The 14371-nt window shown below is 27.2% G+C and overlaps 2 protein-coding genes across 2 annotated transcripts; one reads left to right on the top strand and one right to left on the bottom strand.

Annotated features, from left to right (window-relative positions):
- Positions 1 to 2320: 2320 nt before the first annotated feature.
- On the bottom strand, positions 2321 to 3605 carry LOC108330537 (B-box zinc finger protein 20). The gene is made up of 3 exons (XM_017565018.2): positions 3182 to 3605; positions 2691 to 3095; positions 2321 to 2559 (listed from the first exon to the last, which is right to left on the bottom strand). Exons 1-3 carry the CDS (start codon positions 3365 to 3367, stop codon positions 2338 to 2340), a joined length of 813 nt encoding a protein of 270 aa, XP_017420507.1. The 5' UTR covers positions 3368 to 3605; the 3' UTR covers positions 2321 to 2337.
- Positions 3606 to 12920: 9315 nt separating this feature from the next.
- Positions 12921 to 14117, top strand: LOC108330538 (protein SHI RELATED SEQUENCE 3). The gene is made up of 2 exons (XM_052877122.1): positions 12921 to 13430; positions 13510 to 14117. The coding sequence occupies exons 1-2, from the start codon at positions 13040 to 13042 to the stop codon at positions 13890 to 13892; spliced, it is 774 nt and encodes a 257-aa protein (XP_052733082.1). The 5' UTR covers positions 12921 to 13039; the 3' UTR covers positions 13893 to 14117.
- Positions 14118 to 14371: the final 254 nt, after the last annotated feature.

Raw genomic sequence — 14371 nt, forward strand, 5'->3', positions numbered from 1 at the left:
GGAAAAATATAATAGAACTAAAAATACTAATAAATATACATTTTCTTTTGTTTGTTTGGAGAAGAAAATATATATATAAGGAAGAGGGAGAATAAAGTGAAAACAAAAGAAAATTAAAATACTCTTTTCTTTTACTCAGACCGAGTCTCTGACACACATTTAGGTCTAAAATAATCTTTTAAATATAATAAAATATTAGGTTTAGTTACTTGACTCTTATATTTTAAGTTTTATTATTTTAGTCATAACATTTGAATTTTTTTAATAATATCTTTTTAGGTGTTAAATCGATTCAAGATGGCTTTTTTGTTAATATAATTTGAAAAGTGATCATTCTAATATAATATTTAATTATTAATTTAGATTTCATATTCATTTTTTAGATTCAATTTAGTTTATATGTTTTTTTGAAATCAACTTTATTACGAGGTTTGGATCTAAACTCTCTTATTCATCTTTAATCTTTTTTTCTCGTCAGTCTCCTTGATATTTAAGTTTAACTCTTTTAGATATAAGATCACAAATCCAATATTTTCGTTTTTATTTATTCTATCATAAAAGAAGAATACATGAACTTAAGACTTTTAAATTCATTCACAAGATCTTTGGAAGATGAGATTAACGAAAATTGGATCTCATTGTTTCTATGTAAAATATATTTAAACAAAAATTACTAATAAATTCTTTTATTTTATTAACACATTACTTTTTAAATAACGTCAATTTAACATAAAAAAATAACACATTGAATTAATTTTACACATAGATTGAAAAAAAATATCAAATGAATCAAATTCTAAAATATAGACAAAAAAAATAATAATTAAAACCCAAAAGGTAAGTGTGTTGTAAAAGATAAAAAAAGATTTTTTTCTCATCAAGATTTAAAACTCTATTTACACAAACAAAAAACACTTTAATTATCATTACATAAATTAACTAATGATAATTTAATTCAAAGACTTAGCAAATAATAAAACATGTATAATATTTATTATTTTTTTAATTTTGATCTACAGTTAATGATTTGACCGAGTTTATATTTGAATTATGTGCAACTTTGCTTTTTTCTTTCAATTTAAGTTTCAAATTTCTTTCATTTTTTTTTTCACTTCTTCTTTATATTCAAACACAATGTAAATCTTACAAGGAGAAGAATTTTAAAATGAAATAAAAGAATAACAAATCATCATAACAAATACTTGTAAATTTATTTAAGTTTGAGGGAAGTAATACAAATAAAAAAAGTTTAGCACTATATATAAAGACTCGGAAATTTGTTATTTCCGTAATTTTTTTAGGTATAGATTAAACTTTTCTTGATGTTATATTTATAGTGAGTACTGATATAAAAAGATTTATAGGTAAATTCGAAAAATCTATCATAAAAATTACTCAATGAATACTCATAGAAAAATCTGTCATAAATTAGTTAGTGGAAGTGGAAAACTTGCTAATTTATAAGAGAAATTATAAACAAATATTCTTTCCTGTCTTGAATAAAAATATGAAAATAAAGAAATTATCTTAACGTTTTAGATTAAGAATAATATTAATTTTTTTTATAATTGAACTCGAATCTTATAAGTATTATGTTTTTCCAGTAAAAAGTCAACATATCCGTTAATTTATTCTCCTCTATCGTTATGAGCATCAAATGTCATGTTTCTTCCAACACAACAACTAAGAGGAAGGATTAGATAAGATTTAGTATCTGTTCACACAACGTTGGAGTAAAATGTGAGGTTGAAATTAATTTAACTACGCATCTTAATCATATTAAGTATTTAAAAATTAATCATACAAATACAGTTCTAATGAAATTTGAAAGAGAAATGACCCTTGTACCAAACCCCCATGTTTTTGAAGCTTGCGTGAAGTCGTTCTCTCAATATCCCCAAGGTGACGAAATTAACAGCTTCAAAAATCTTGCTATCCATCACGATCAATCAACGTCGCATTACAACTAGGCAAAAACTGTCGGTTGTTCTTGTTTTTTAATAGCATTGACTACGAATTATGACAATTTGATAGCCATGTTACCCAAATACTCCATAGCTTTAAAGATTCATAATTCATTAGCAACACTTTTTATACGCATAAAGTTACAAGTCATATCAAAAAACTGCTGAATGCTTTAGCCGACTTCCAGTTTGAGAAAGTGGAGCATGATATTCAGTTGCGCTATTTCAATGAATTCATGTTCATATTAATTAAAGTATGGACCCCAAAATAATATTATACTAATCAGCCAAATCAGGACAATAACGACAATAAAAAACACTTAAGAGGGTGAAACAGTGGTTGGAGCTTGGAAATGTAGAACGAAGAATAAGTTTATAAAAAGAATGCAAGCACAGAACCCAAAAAGAAATTCAGATAACGAAACATAGAAGATATTTCCCAACAGATTTTTACAAGTAGTTGGTCTAGATTTTTTATCAATCGAACAACTAGTTTAAGAAACGGCACAACCATAACATCCCCCATTTGGAATTTCCTTAACCCCTGAGCTAGATCTTGCTCCTCAAACTCCCAAAGATGATCATGATTCTGCTTCTGCGACCACAACGACAAAACAGCAGCAACAAAAAACACGGTTCAAAGTTGTTAAACAAAACCTCAGGAAACAAAAACAAGTTACAGTTGTAAGGTTTAAGTTGTAATATATTATAAGGTGTAAAGCAAACCTTACAGAAACCATTATTAGGTGCGAATGAACCATCAAGGAGTTCTTCGAAACAGTAACCGGGTATTGTCTCGATCAAATACTCAGAAATGCTGCTGGTTGAAACCGAGCCAGTGTCACTGCCCACGTTGTCTTCAACCTTGCAAGAAGAGCTGAGATTTTCATTGGAAATTGATCTGGGTGTGTTCATTCTAGATCGAGCGTTTTTTCCTTCAGAGGCAGTGAGTGTATCGGTGCAATTGGTGGAGGAGGAAGCATAATCCAAAGATGTAGCCGAGAGCTTCACCCCCGTTAGAAGAAACCTGTTATGTTTCTGAGTATGCTCATTCGCTCTGTGTATTGGAAGGTCACATTCCCTACACAACAATGCCCTGTCTTCTTGGCAGAATAGATACGCACGCTTCTCCTGTTAAAAGAAAAAAACACGACCAAGAACATGAAGAGCTAGTATCTGAAAATATGAAAATTTATGATGTTATAGTGAGTGAGTACTTGGCAGATATCACAGCGAGGGAAGTCTTTGGAGGTGGGGAAGATGAGAGGGAAACGAGGGTGTTTGGTTGCAAGCTTGTTGGCGTGGTGAATGGTGCGATCGCAGCCATGGCAAAGAGCAGCTTCATCTGCAGGACAGAAGATTGTGGCTTCCATTTTGTCACATACATCACACTGGATCTTCATCTTTCTCTCTGTTTTGCTTAGCTTAGTTTTGTGGTGGAAGAGTTAGAAGAGAAGAGAAGAGAAGAAAAGAGCTTTAATTGATGGTGGGGTGAGAGTGTATATGGGGACAAAAGAATTATGGGCGACTTGGCTTTAGGTTGAGCCCTATTTAGTGTCTTCTGACTTTCGCAGAAATCTGGATTGGGAGACACCAACTTGCTTCTCCTTCTCCTATTTTTATTCTCAACATATTCCAAACCTTTCACTCTCATTCTCTCTGCTTCTCAACTTCTCATGCTCTGCGTTATCTTCATTCAACCTCTAATCACTTTCTAAATCATCCTCTCAACACCATAATTATCTTATATTCTTTAATTTTATCTTTTCTTCTTCGATTTAACCATGAAAAAGTCTTATTACGAAATTAACACTGATTTAACATGTTAAACAACTTTCCTTTCCATAGTTTCAATACTTTCTTATTCGTCAATTTTGGTTATCACTTCAATCCTTCTTATTGGTGTGTTTCAAAGCCATCTTTAATAACTTTTCTCCATTGCCAAACTCTTCACTCATAATTTAATAAACACTGCATATTTTTCTGAGGACATACGGGAAAATCATCCAGACTGCTTAGGGAGCCAAGATTAAAGGTATTTCACAACGGTAAAGTAACACATTTTTATTACAAAGATAAAATAGTTATAAAAGAATAAATTTTTATATTTTTTTGAAAAAGAAAAAAAAATATATAACAAATGTACAAATTTTATGGGTCAAAGTATCATTTTCTTAAAAAAAGTTAAATTTTATAAAAATTGTAAGATAAAAAAGGTACACGCACATAATATTTTATGAGTATAATGTAAGTGAAAAATATCATAAACGATTATTTATTCACTGGAAAAACAAGTAAAAAACGACTATTTATTCCTACTAGATGATCGAGAGAGAAAAATATATAATTAACATCGATTGAAAAAAGATAATCAAAATAAAATATTATAAAAACATATGTTTGAAAAACAATTTTGAAGAGTTATTTTCAATATTAAATAGTTAGATGTATTATATTATCATTTGTATGTTTTCTCTATTCTTTATTTCTCTTTTTATCTTTTTTTCTAAAGAACAACCACTTATGATCACATATTTCACTACACATGCTAATTTGCTATTTTGTATAATTAAAGGATTTTATTTTCATCGATTGCTTGCCATATTTAATTTCCTTACTTTTCTCCCGTGAGTACGTTTGTCACAAAAAGTAATAGGTTAAAATAAATATAATCATTGATATATAATTATTTATAATGAACTTTTAGAAACATTAAACGATTTATTAGAAAAATTAAGGATGCCAATTTTAATATACAATTAAGAAACCGAAATTGGACAAACTAGGAGAAAAAGAAACATATTAATAAATGAGAGAAAGAGTGAGAAGTGCTTTGAAAGTTTAAATTGCTTTCATTATTAACAAACAAGTTCATGCATGCAAGCCTATCTAGCATAGCGAAATTAAAGGCTAAACTAAGAGCCCTATCGTCATTAATGAGATCATCAAAGCCATGTAACCACTGTGCCAACATCTTAGTTACGTATTAAACTTCAGAATTTATCCAACACATGTTTCTAAAATTATCAAAAATACATAATGGAATATATTTAATTACTGTTCTCAAAATAAGTTATAACCCCGGAGTCAATGCGTGTTAGTTTTGAATCTGGTACACTTAGAACCCGGCTCATTTTGGTTAAACCCATGGTATTTTTTATTATATTGTAGATGGGATAAAAAAAATGTTTCAAGAGAGAAAAATATTATAGATTTATTTATTCAAGACTCTAATGTTATAGATGAAAAATTTATACAAAAATTATCAATATTAAAAACTTATTTATTCGCCTTTTGTATTTGTTTTTGGATTACACTTGGATTGTATGACATATCTTTTTTATTTTGAATTATCTTTGGAGTTAGAGTAAAACTTATTTAGATTTAAATTAAAAAAATTATAATTTTTTTATTTGAAAAAAAAAACTTATAATTAAGTGAGTTAATCCATTTAATAACTCGCTAATAAATGAGTCGAATTGGGTTGACTCACTAAATAACTAATCCATAAATAAATTGGACCGGGTCAAACCAGGCTGGATAGATTCGAGTTATCCATTTTGATATATTTAATATTTAAATATATGACAAAATCTTGTTCTGGAAATTCGTAATAGAAATTAAAATAGGATATAAATTAATTATCTTGGCAATTGTAATATTTGAGTGATATCCCTCAACGTATCGTCACGATCTTCTAGTTCATATATCCTGTGACATTATGAGGCATCAATTATTGTGACATGCCATACCTAAAAAAGGAAATTTATGAATATAAAAGAAAACAACGTTTTGTCAAAATATAGGTCCCTACTCCCTACTCTTATAAACTCTTGTCAGACCCTCCTTTCTACACTTTGAATCTATACCCAAATTTAAAATGCCAAATAATGAAATGGATGCAACGTAACGTAAAAGTACCACTGATTTTACAAAAATTTTATTTATTTTTTAATATGTTCCTATTCCTTGTTTTCTTAATTTACAATAATTAGTTATAGAAAAACAGTATTCACAACTTTTATTTTTCATTACATTTTAATAAATCTTTGATATTTTGTCAGAAATGACATGTCTATTTATTTTGTAACAATAAATTGATTGGATAAATTCGGAAATACAGAAAGTATTGCGTTGGCTTGGTCATGTGTATATAAGGAGTCATAAATTTATGATTGTATCACTTTGCACCTCCAATTATTTCATTTATATTTTCAAATTCTTCTAAAATTTTAAAATTGTCTTCTGTGATTCAAAAAAATCCTATACTCCATATTTTATGTTTTGTTTGATTGATTTTTTATTGAATTTCGAAATTTGATGAAAATAAAATGTTTGATCAAATTCTAAAATGTTAATGAAAAAAAAATTCATCAAATTTTAAAATTTGATGAAAAAAATAAAAAAATAGAAAATAAAATGAAACCTGAGTATTTTTGAAAATTAGAAATATAGAATGAAATAATTAGAACTTTAGAACGAAACAGCCTGAATTTATTTTCTCTAAAAAAATGTAAGCTTTACGTTATCTTTTCATTTTAGAGATTAAATATTCCTGTAGATATTTTTCATGCAAATTTAAAAATATTATATTTTTTTGAGGGATTATAATTCTTTTAGGAACTAAAAGAGTAATTGTGTCAAAAATCTGGTTAAAAACCCCAAAACTCCTTACAGGTTTATTTATTCTTTAACTCTTTTATCTCATCACTCTTGGAAACATCTTCAAACTCAAAAACGTGTTAAGATATTATTTCCGTTGAAATCGGTTTCTGTTATCTTTCATTTCTTCGACCGACCAAGATTCAGTTATACGACGGCGATGATTATGTCGTGTGAGAGGTGTTTTTATAATTTGTTGGACTCCATTTTAAAATAAAACATATTTGATATTTTTCTTAGAAGAGGATTTTATATTAAATGATAGAAGTATAACAGTAATAGTAATTGTTTGAAACGTATATAAAGAGTGAGTGGAGATGGAAAAGTGATTAAAGTAGTGGAAGTAAACGACAAAGAACACTTTTTTTGGTAGTGGATATGGATGATGATTATTATTATTATTATGATCACGGTTTTAGAATCTTTGAAGTAGATATGTTCTATGATATGCAAGTTGTCGGCACGAATAAGGTAAGTAGCACACCTTTGGGATCGTTGCCAATTAATTTAAATCTCATATGGATAACCTTTTCATTATTCACTACTACTTTTTTCTCAGACCTGTGCTCTCTTTCTAGCACAAAATATTTTACAAAGTTTATATTTAGTTATAACATTAAATGACTTTTATTTTAATAATTGTTATTTTCAGTTTATTTAGAGGATTTATATTATAGTTGTAATCTATAATTTATTTTATACACAACAAAATAAATTTAAAAAATAATTACATAATAAAATAATTTTAAAGTTGCTATATCATTTTTCTTTCTTCTTTTTAGTCATTTCTCTCCATTTTAATATGTTGAAAATTAAAATATAAGTATATATATATATATATATATATAACTTAAATTAAGAGAGAAAATAACACATGAATTTCATCATAAAAAATTTAGAAAAATTTAAAAATTTAAAATATTTTTTTTTTTCAAAAATTAAAGATCGTATCTTTTGAACGTTTTAATTATTCACCTTTCAAGTCTTTACATTTCAAATTTTCACTAAAAGATAATTTTGAAATGTTAAAGATATATTTTTGCGTATTTAGAACAATGGTTAACATTTTTCAAAAACATATTACTAAAATACTAAGATTGATTTTTAAAGGTTGGCAATATAAATAGAAAATAATATAAGTACAACATGTTAGTTAAAACATATACAAAAAAACATTCAAATTATAGTTATGAAATATAAGAAAATAATGTGTGAGGGAATGGGTGAGGTATCGAATATAATTAATTCCTGTTAAATTTTGTGGATAATTATTCAGGATCGTACCAATATTCGTTTGATGGGTAACAACTTTAACCATTCCAGGTTTATTTAAATAGGTCAAAAGGAGAAAAAGGATGGTTTCTAAAGAGAATAAAGAGGAAAATAAAGTGATTTACACGCAAACAAATAAAAGAAAAAAAATTACATAATTTTGTATTAGTAACTTTTTTAGTACTAAGAAATTTATAACAAGAGTGAAGTAAAAGAATTTCGAAAGTTATTTTGTACTCAGAAAATAAAATAAAAACAAAAGTATAGAACGTGAAAAAAAAGAGTAAACAGAAATATTGGTATAATTTATGTTACAATATAGAACGAAAACAAATCTCACTTTCAAGAAAACTTTCACTGCTGCACTCAGTTTGTCTTTATTCATTTGTATCTGTTCTTTCCATTTAAGATACGGAATATAAGTCTTGGGATACGTGTTTTACTATCTCCTTTTTTTTTTTATTTCCATTTAAAACAATGTTATTTAAATAGGGTAAAAAAAACAAATAGAAAATGGAATTAAATTATCTTTCACTTTTTATTTTAATATTATTTTTATTTATTTATAGCAATAATAAGAATAGACATTACCATATAAATTTTAAAATAAATAATTTTTAAATTCGTAAAACTTAAAGAAAAAACTTGACGAGAAATTTGTTACCCAATAAATTGATTTCTTTTAAGAATTTTTAAAAAGTGAAAATGAATTTTGGGAAAATCAGCTTCTTCCAATCAATTTGTTGACATGAAACAGAGATTTGTATTATTTAGATAAACAATAAGAGGGCTTGTTATTGGAATAAAAGGTGATAATAGACAAAAATGTTTATTTTCTTCATCAAAGATATTAAAAGAAAGGTTAAATATATTTTTATTATATAACTAGTTATTATATATTAAAGTAAAAGAAAGTTGACTAAAGAAATCTGATATTACGTAATTTAAAATGTTAAATGATTTATAATTTTATATAATATTTTATTTTATTTTTACTTTTATTTATTGTAAAACTTAGATTCATATTCATTTTATTATCTATTTGTCGTTGTTGTTTGGTGCATTGATCGCGATATTAAAGTGCAGAGGTGGTCAAAGTTTAAAAGGTATTGGAAGTAGCTTACATTCTCTTTGCTCTGAAGCTTGCATTATTTGCATCCCTTCTTATTTTGTACTTCCCCCTCAATTTTATCCAATAATTCAAATATAAATATTTTATAAAAGAAAAAATATTTCAAAATATATCTTTTTACATTGTTATTATAGAGACGTACTCTAAATTTAATATAAAAAGTTAATACATAATATCGAAATATTATAAAAAATATAAATTAATATATCATTATCTTTTATAAAAATAAAACATTTTTTACGCACCAAAAACTTTTGTTTGAAAATTTATTAATGAGCTTCGCGTAGGTTCTGTTCTCCCTGGCATTGCCAGCTCAGCCACTGAATGCTTGGTGTACTTGCTATGCCAACTTGTCAATTCAATTATATATATATATATATATATATATATATATATATATATATATATATATATATATATATATATATATATATATGTGTGTGTGTCCCACTCTCTCTCTCTCCCCCTTTCATTTCTCTTTCCTTCTATCAAATTAAATGTTCCAAAAGGTGTTCACATCTGAAAACATATTTTAGATTGCACAATTGAGAATAAAGGTGTGAAGGAAACTTTTACCTTTTTATTATGATTTCAATGAGAGGTAATTTAGGGTTTATTGGTTTAGTGAGGGTGCTGAAAGGAAAAATGGTGGTGCAAAAGGAAAAGGCCAAGAATAAAATGACGGGAGGAATGGGCCATAACTAAAAGAATCAAAAACAGAAATGACGTTATTCCTCCTATTGGGCTTTCTTGTTCCTATTTGTGTTTAATCGGTTTGAACCTCTTAAAGAGTTTATAATTGTTCTTCATTCAAAAATATTCAAGATTAGATCAGTTCCTCAGAAAATAAAATTCAAACGTTTGATTGAATTGGTCCTCTTTGCATTTTAAGAAAAAAAAGTTCAATCCGTATAAGATCAAGTCAATATAAATCAACTATCACGGACAATAATAAATAATAAAAGTGAATAATTTTCTCTTAACATATTATTTATGTCCACTAATATTAGTAATGATTATAGATAACTAATTTTATATTAATTCAAACAAAAACTTTAATTTTAAAGTAAAACTCTTATGTTTTAGTTTACTGTGTCTTTAGTCTTAATTTCTTTTTATAGCACAAAGGTACGAGGAGAAAAAATAACACTGATTATGTCATATTTATTTATAAAGTAAAATCTGATCTTCGTTTTCATTTTCACCCTTATCACTATGAGATTTTTGTTTCATTTTAAATTTGTATAGGGTATATTTACACATGTATGTATATGTTTCTTTATTATTTTAAATATTAATTAAATAATTATTTTATAAAAGATATAAATCACAGCAAATAAAATATCCTGGTATAAGTATTAATATCAAATGATACAATTTATTTTTCAATGTCAAATATAAACAAATAAATTATAATTTTATAAACATCAAATAGTAATTAAATAAAAGAAAGAATTATAAAAAATAATAATTAAATGTGTGTCTTAAAAATAAATTAAAAAAATCAAAACAAAATAGAATTCATATAATTTTTTTATATAGCTTGACAAATTAAAGAAATTTTATTAATTTAAAACATAATGATTATGAAAATAGAGATGGAATTTGTGAGATAAGGTCTAAGAAACATGAAATTGGTAAGAGAATGAGTGTGATGATAATGACTAAGAAACATAAAAAATTGGAGTTTCCATAAAGTTGCAAAAGTTGATAGAGAGTGTCGTATTGTAATGAAATGGAAACATTATGGAACATGGTACAACCATTGTTTATTAATTAATATTATCAGAGGCATCAAATTCTATGCTAATTACGTGTGAAGACCAAACAAAAGTCAATATATGCTGCATGCATTCCTTATAATATTCTATTAATGACAACATTTAACACCTAAAGTACCTATTTATTATCTGTCTTGTTTAAAAGGTATCTTTTTGTATTGGTGGGTTTTTTTTATCTTTTTAATTTACACGTATACATGGATATATATATAAGGACATTTATAATTTTTCAAAATTAAACTATTTAAAAATATTATTTAAAATATAAACTTAAATAGACACGTAATTTTAAAATATAATTGAAATAATGTTATATAATAAAATATTTATAACAACAAATTTAAATAAGTTAAATTTTATAGTGTAGTTTTTTTTAATAAATTTAATTTTACAAGTCTAAATAAAAATATATATACATAAAATTAAACTATAAATATTTATCAATATTTCTCTTACCAATAATTCATTTTTTAAATATATAAAAAATCACTAAAATAGATCAAATATATTGAGGTTAAATACATTATTTAAGCATTTTAAAGAAGTTGTATTTTAGAAAATTCGACATCGAAAACTTATAAGTTAAATTAAGCAGAATATTATGATACTATCTTTAGTTATGATTTTATATTTGTAAATTTTTTTATGTGTTTAAATTTTTCATAACATTAAATTTAAGTAAAAAAAAATTATGAAAAACACTTAAATTCATGGTTAGATTATAACTAAATATACCTTTTTAATGCATTCCATTTATTTTTACATATCTAGTTGATTGTTATTCTATTCTTTAAAAGCGGAAAGAAAATAATATATATCTTGCAATATTTTTAATAATTCCTGTTTTTTTGTTATATTTTATCACAATTTTTCCCTTTTTTAATTTCTTGTTCTCCTGACCCGATTATGAAATGCAACTTGTAGTCAAAAAGATGTTTCATCATTGGATCCTATGTTGCGCAGAAAAGGAACATTTACATGCCTCATAAGATCAGAATAGCAGTTAAACTGTTTCTAACAAAAGGAAAACGCTAATTAATTATAATTAATTACCCTAATCCCGGTCCAAGACAGAGGATGTGAATTAGTAAACTTCACTGCTGTCTTTATTCTTCTTTTGTTATTCCCAAAAAGTAAATATTCACGAAAGTAAAGCCACATTGAAATTTACAAAGGCATACAATTAGCCTTACTTTAATTTCTTCGTTCGCACTATACTTCTACCATAATACATAAAATCATCTATTCTACATACTAACATTTAATATATGGATTATCTATATATACATATCATATTATTAATACAATCATTTTTTTTATCAATTATTAAACTTTCTCTAAACAAAATTACATCATCATAATAAGCTATTATTTTTTGTGGGAAAGAAAGTGAATATCTTCGTTCTAATAACCATAAATTATGTGTTATAAATATACATTCTATTATTTTTTATAAAAAAAAATTCCGACTCTCTTTAGGGTTGAGATCAAGGCCCAAAGAGCGTCTAAGAGTAGCCCGGCGGCCCAAATCACATAACAGTTAGACATGGAATTTCACAAAATGAAATGCATACAATGGAATTATTTTTTTTAATATAAATCATCTGAAAATCAAGAAAAAAGAAAAAACCATGCATAGATGAGCTTAGCAACACCACCATGGAGCGCCAAGTATAAAGAAAAACAGACCATCATATTTTAACAATTATTTTTTAACAATTTTTTGACAATAAATTATGTGTCACTATTTTATTGGTTTGTATATTTTAAACGCGATCATAAAAATGTTATTAAAAAATTGTTAAAAAGATTTTTTTAAAGGAAAATTAAAAAGCCTAAAGTAATTTTTCACTCTAACCCATACTCCTTTTTATTTTATTACCAAATATATATATATATATATATATATATTTCAAAAGACATGTTCCTAATATTTGAAGACAAACACATAACAAAAACCACTTTTGACACGCTGACTTTATATATCTGTCTCAAACAGAACCAATAATTGGAAGTTTGAGAACATGGAAAGCAAAGACATGTAAACTGTTGAAGATTCACACTCACATTCAAACGATTCACTCTCTAAAGCCATTGCTTATACCTGCATTTTGTCTCCGACCCTTCAATTTGCCTTTCCCTTATTCTAACACATCACTTTTTCTTTCTGGTATGTTTGCCTAGTGCTTCCGTGACGTGGATTTTACTTCAACCCAGAATCGATTCTCATGCCATGCCGTACCGCTATTTTAAAACTCGAGCAAAGTGCACAGCATTATATAAATAATAATACTTTGGTTACAATAATTTTTGAACAAAGAGAAGAAGCTTATGCATTTTCGAGAAAAGAGAAGATGCAAAGAGGAACAGAAGGAGAAGAAGAAGCAGTGTCAAGGGGTTCTAAGTGCCAAGACTGTGGGAATCAAGCCAAGAAGGAATGTTCATATTCAAGATGCAGAACTTGTTGCAAGAACAAAGGCTTTAATTGCCAAACCCATATCAAGAGTACATGGACTCCTGTTGATAGAAGGCGCACCAAGGATAATAACCCATCTTCATCTCCACACAACTTTCACCCAGATTTTCCTCAAAACCACAACCAGATCAATCCATATTCAGGTTACTGTCATCGATCTTTTCTTTTTTTTGGGGTTGACACACTTCTAAAACTCATGCATGATATATGTTTTAGTTTCAGGTTTAGAGATGAAATTTCCTTGTGCTACGAGTTCGATGGCTATGTTTCGGTGCGTTCAGGTTCGGTCGGTGGATGATGCGGTTAACGAAATAGCGTATCAAACATCTGTGAACATTGGGGGGCATGTATTCAGTGGAATACTATATGATCAAGGCCCTGAACAAAACTATAACATTAACAAGGGTGAGAGTTCCACTGCTCTTGTTGATGAACACCAAAATAATAGTCTTGGTCTGGTGAAGAATTCTTCAAGTAGAGATAGCAGTGGTGTAACTATAGCCTCTGCCGGTCACGGTGACCCTCTTTTTCCTCCACCACCGTATCCCTTTCCACTTGCTTCCTTCAGACCCGGTATGCCATATTTCACATACCCAAGATCTTGATTGCTTTCTTTGGGGATCATCAGCAGCATAGATATGATCGCAATGCATGGAATTGAAGGCATTTGGGTGAGGAAAAAAATGAACTGATTGAGATTTGTGTGTTGTATACCCTAGAAACACGCAAGTATACCCTAGAAACAAAATAGAGCTTGTTCTTTTGTGGTTGAAAAATCGAGGACTCAGTTTGTTCCCATTATGGTTTTGATGTGTAATTTAGCATGTGGCCGCCGCTAAGTTTGGCAGTTTTGTCTTCTTGCTTTGCTGCTATGATTCACTTTTTAGATTTTATCTAATATAATGTTTATTTCCTCAACTCCCTCGTTATTCTGCACTCTACACTTCTGCTACCTTCTTGATTTTTTTATTATCTTATAAAAAACTGTGTCTAAAAAACAATATACATGCATATTTACTTTTTTATTATTAATTTATGTATATTAAATATGAATAAATTTGGTGATATATATGTGTGGTGTGAG

This window comes from Vigna angularis, chromosome 4 (assembly GCF_016808095.1).
Source record: "Vigna angularis cultivar LongXiaoDou No.4 chromosome 4, ASM1680809v1, whole genome shotgun sequence".
Lineage (NCBI taxonomy): Eukaryota > Viridiplantae > Streptophyta > Magnoliopsida > Fabales > Fabaceae > Vigna > Vigna angularis.

Bases quoted from the DNA above. Each gene is read 5' to 3' on its own strand.
- LOC108330537 (XM_017565018.2), bottom strand. From the start codon at position 3,367: ATGAAGATCCAGTGTGATGTATGTGACAAAATGGAAGCCACAATCTTC. The intron at 3,096-3,181 runs GTACTCACTCAC...TTCTTTTAACAG, and splicing joins CTCGCTGTGATATCTGCCAA to GAGAAGCGTGCGTATCTATT. The intron at 2,560-2,690 runs GTTTGCTTTACA...TTGTGGTCGCAG, and splicing joins CTAATAATGGTTTCTGTAAG to AAGCAGAATCATGATCATCT.
- LOC108330538 (XM_052877122.1), top strand. From the start codon at position 13,040: ATGCCATGCCGTACCGCTATTTTAAAACTCGAGCAAAGTGCACAGCAT. The intron at 13,431-13,509 runs GTTACTGTCATC...TTTTAGTTTCAG, and splicing joins CCAGATCAATCCATATTCAG to GTTTAGAGATGAAATTTCCT.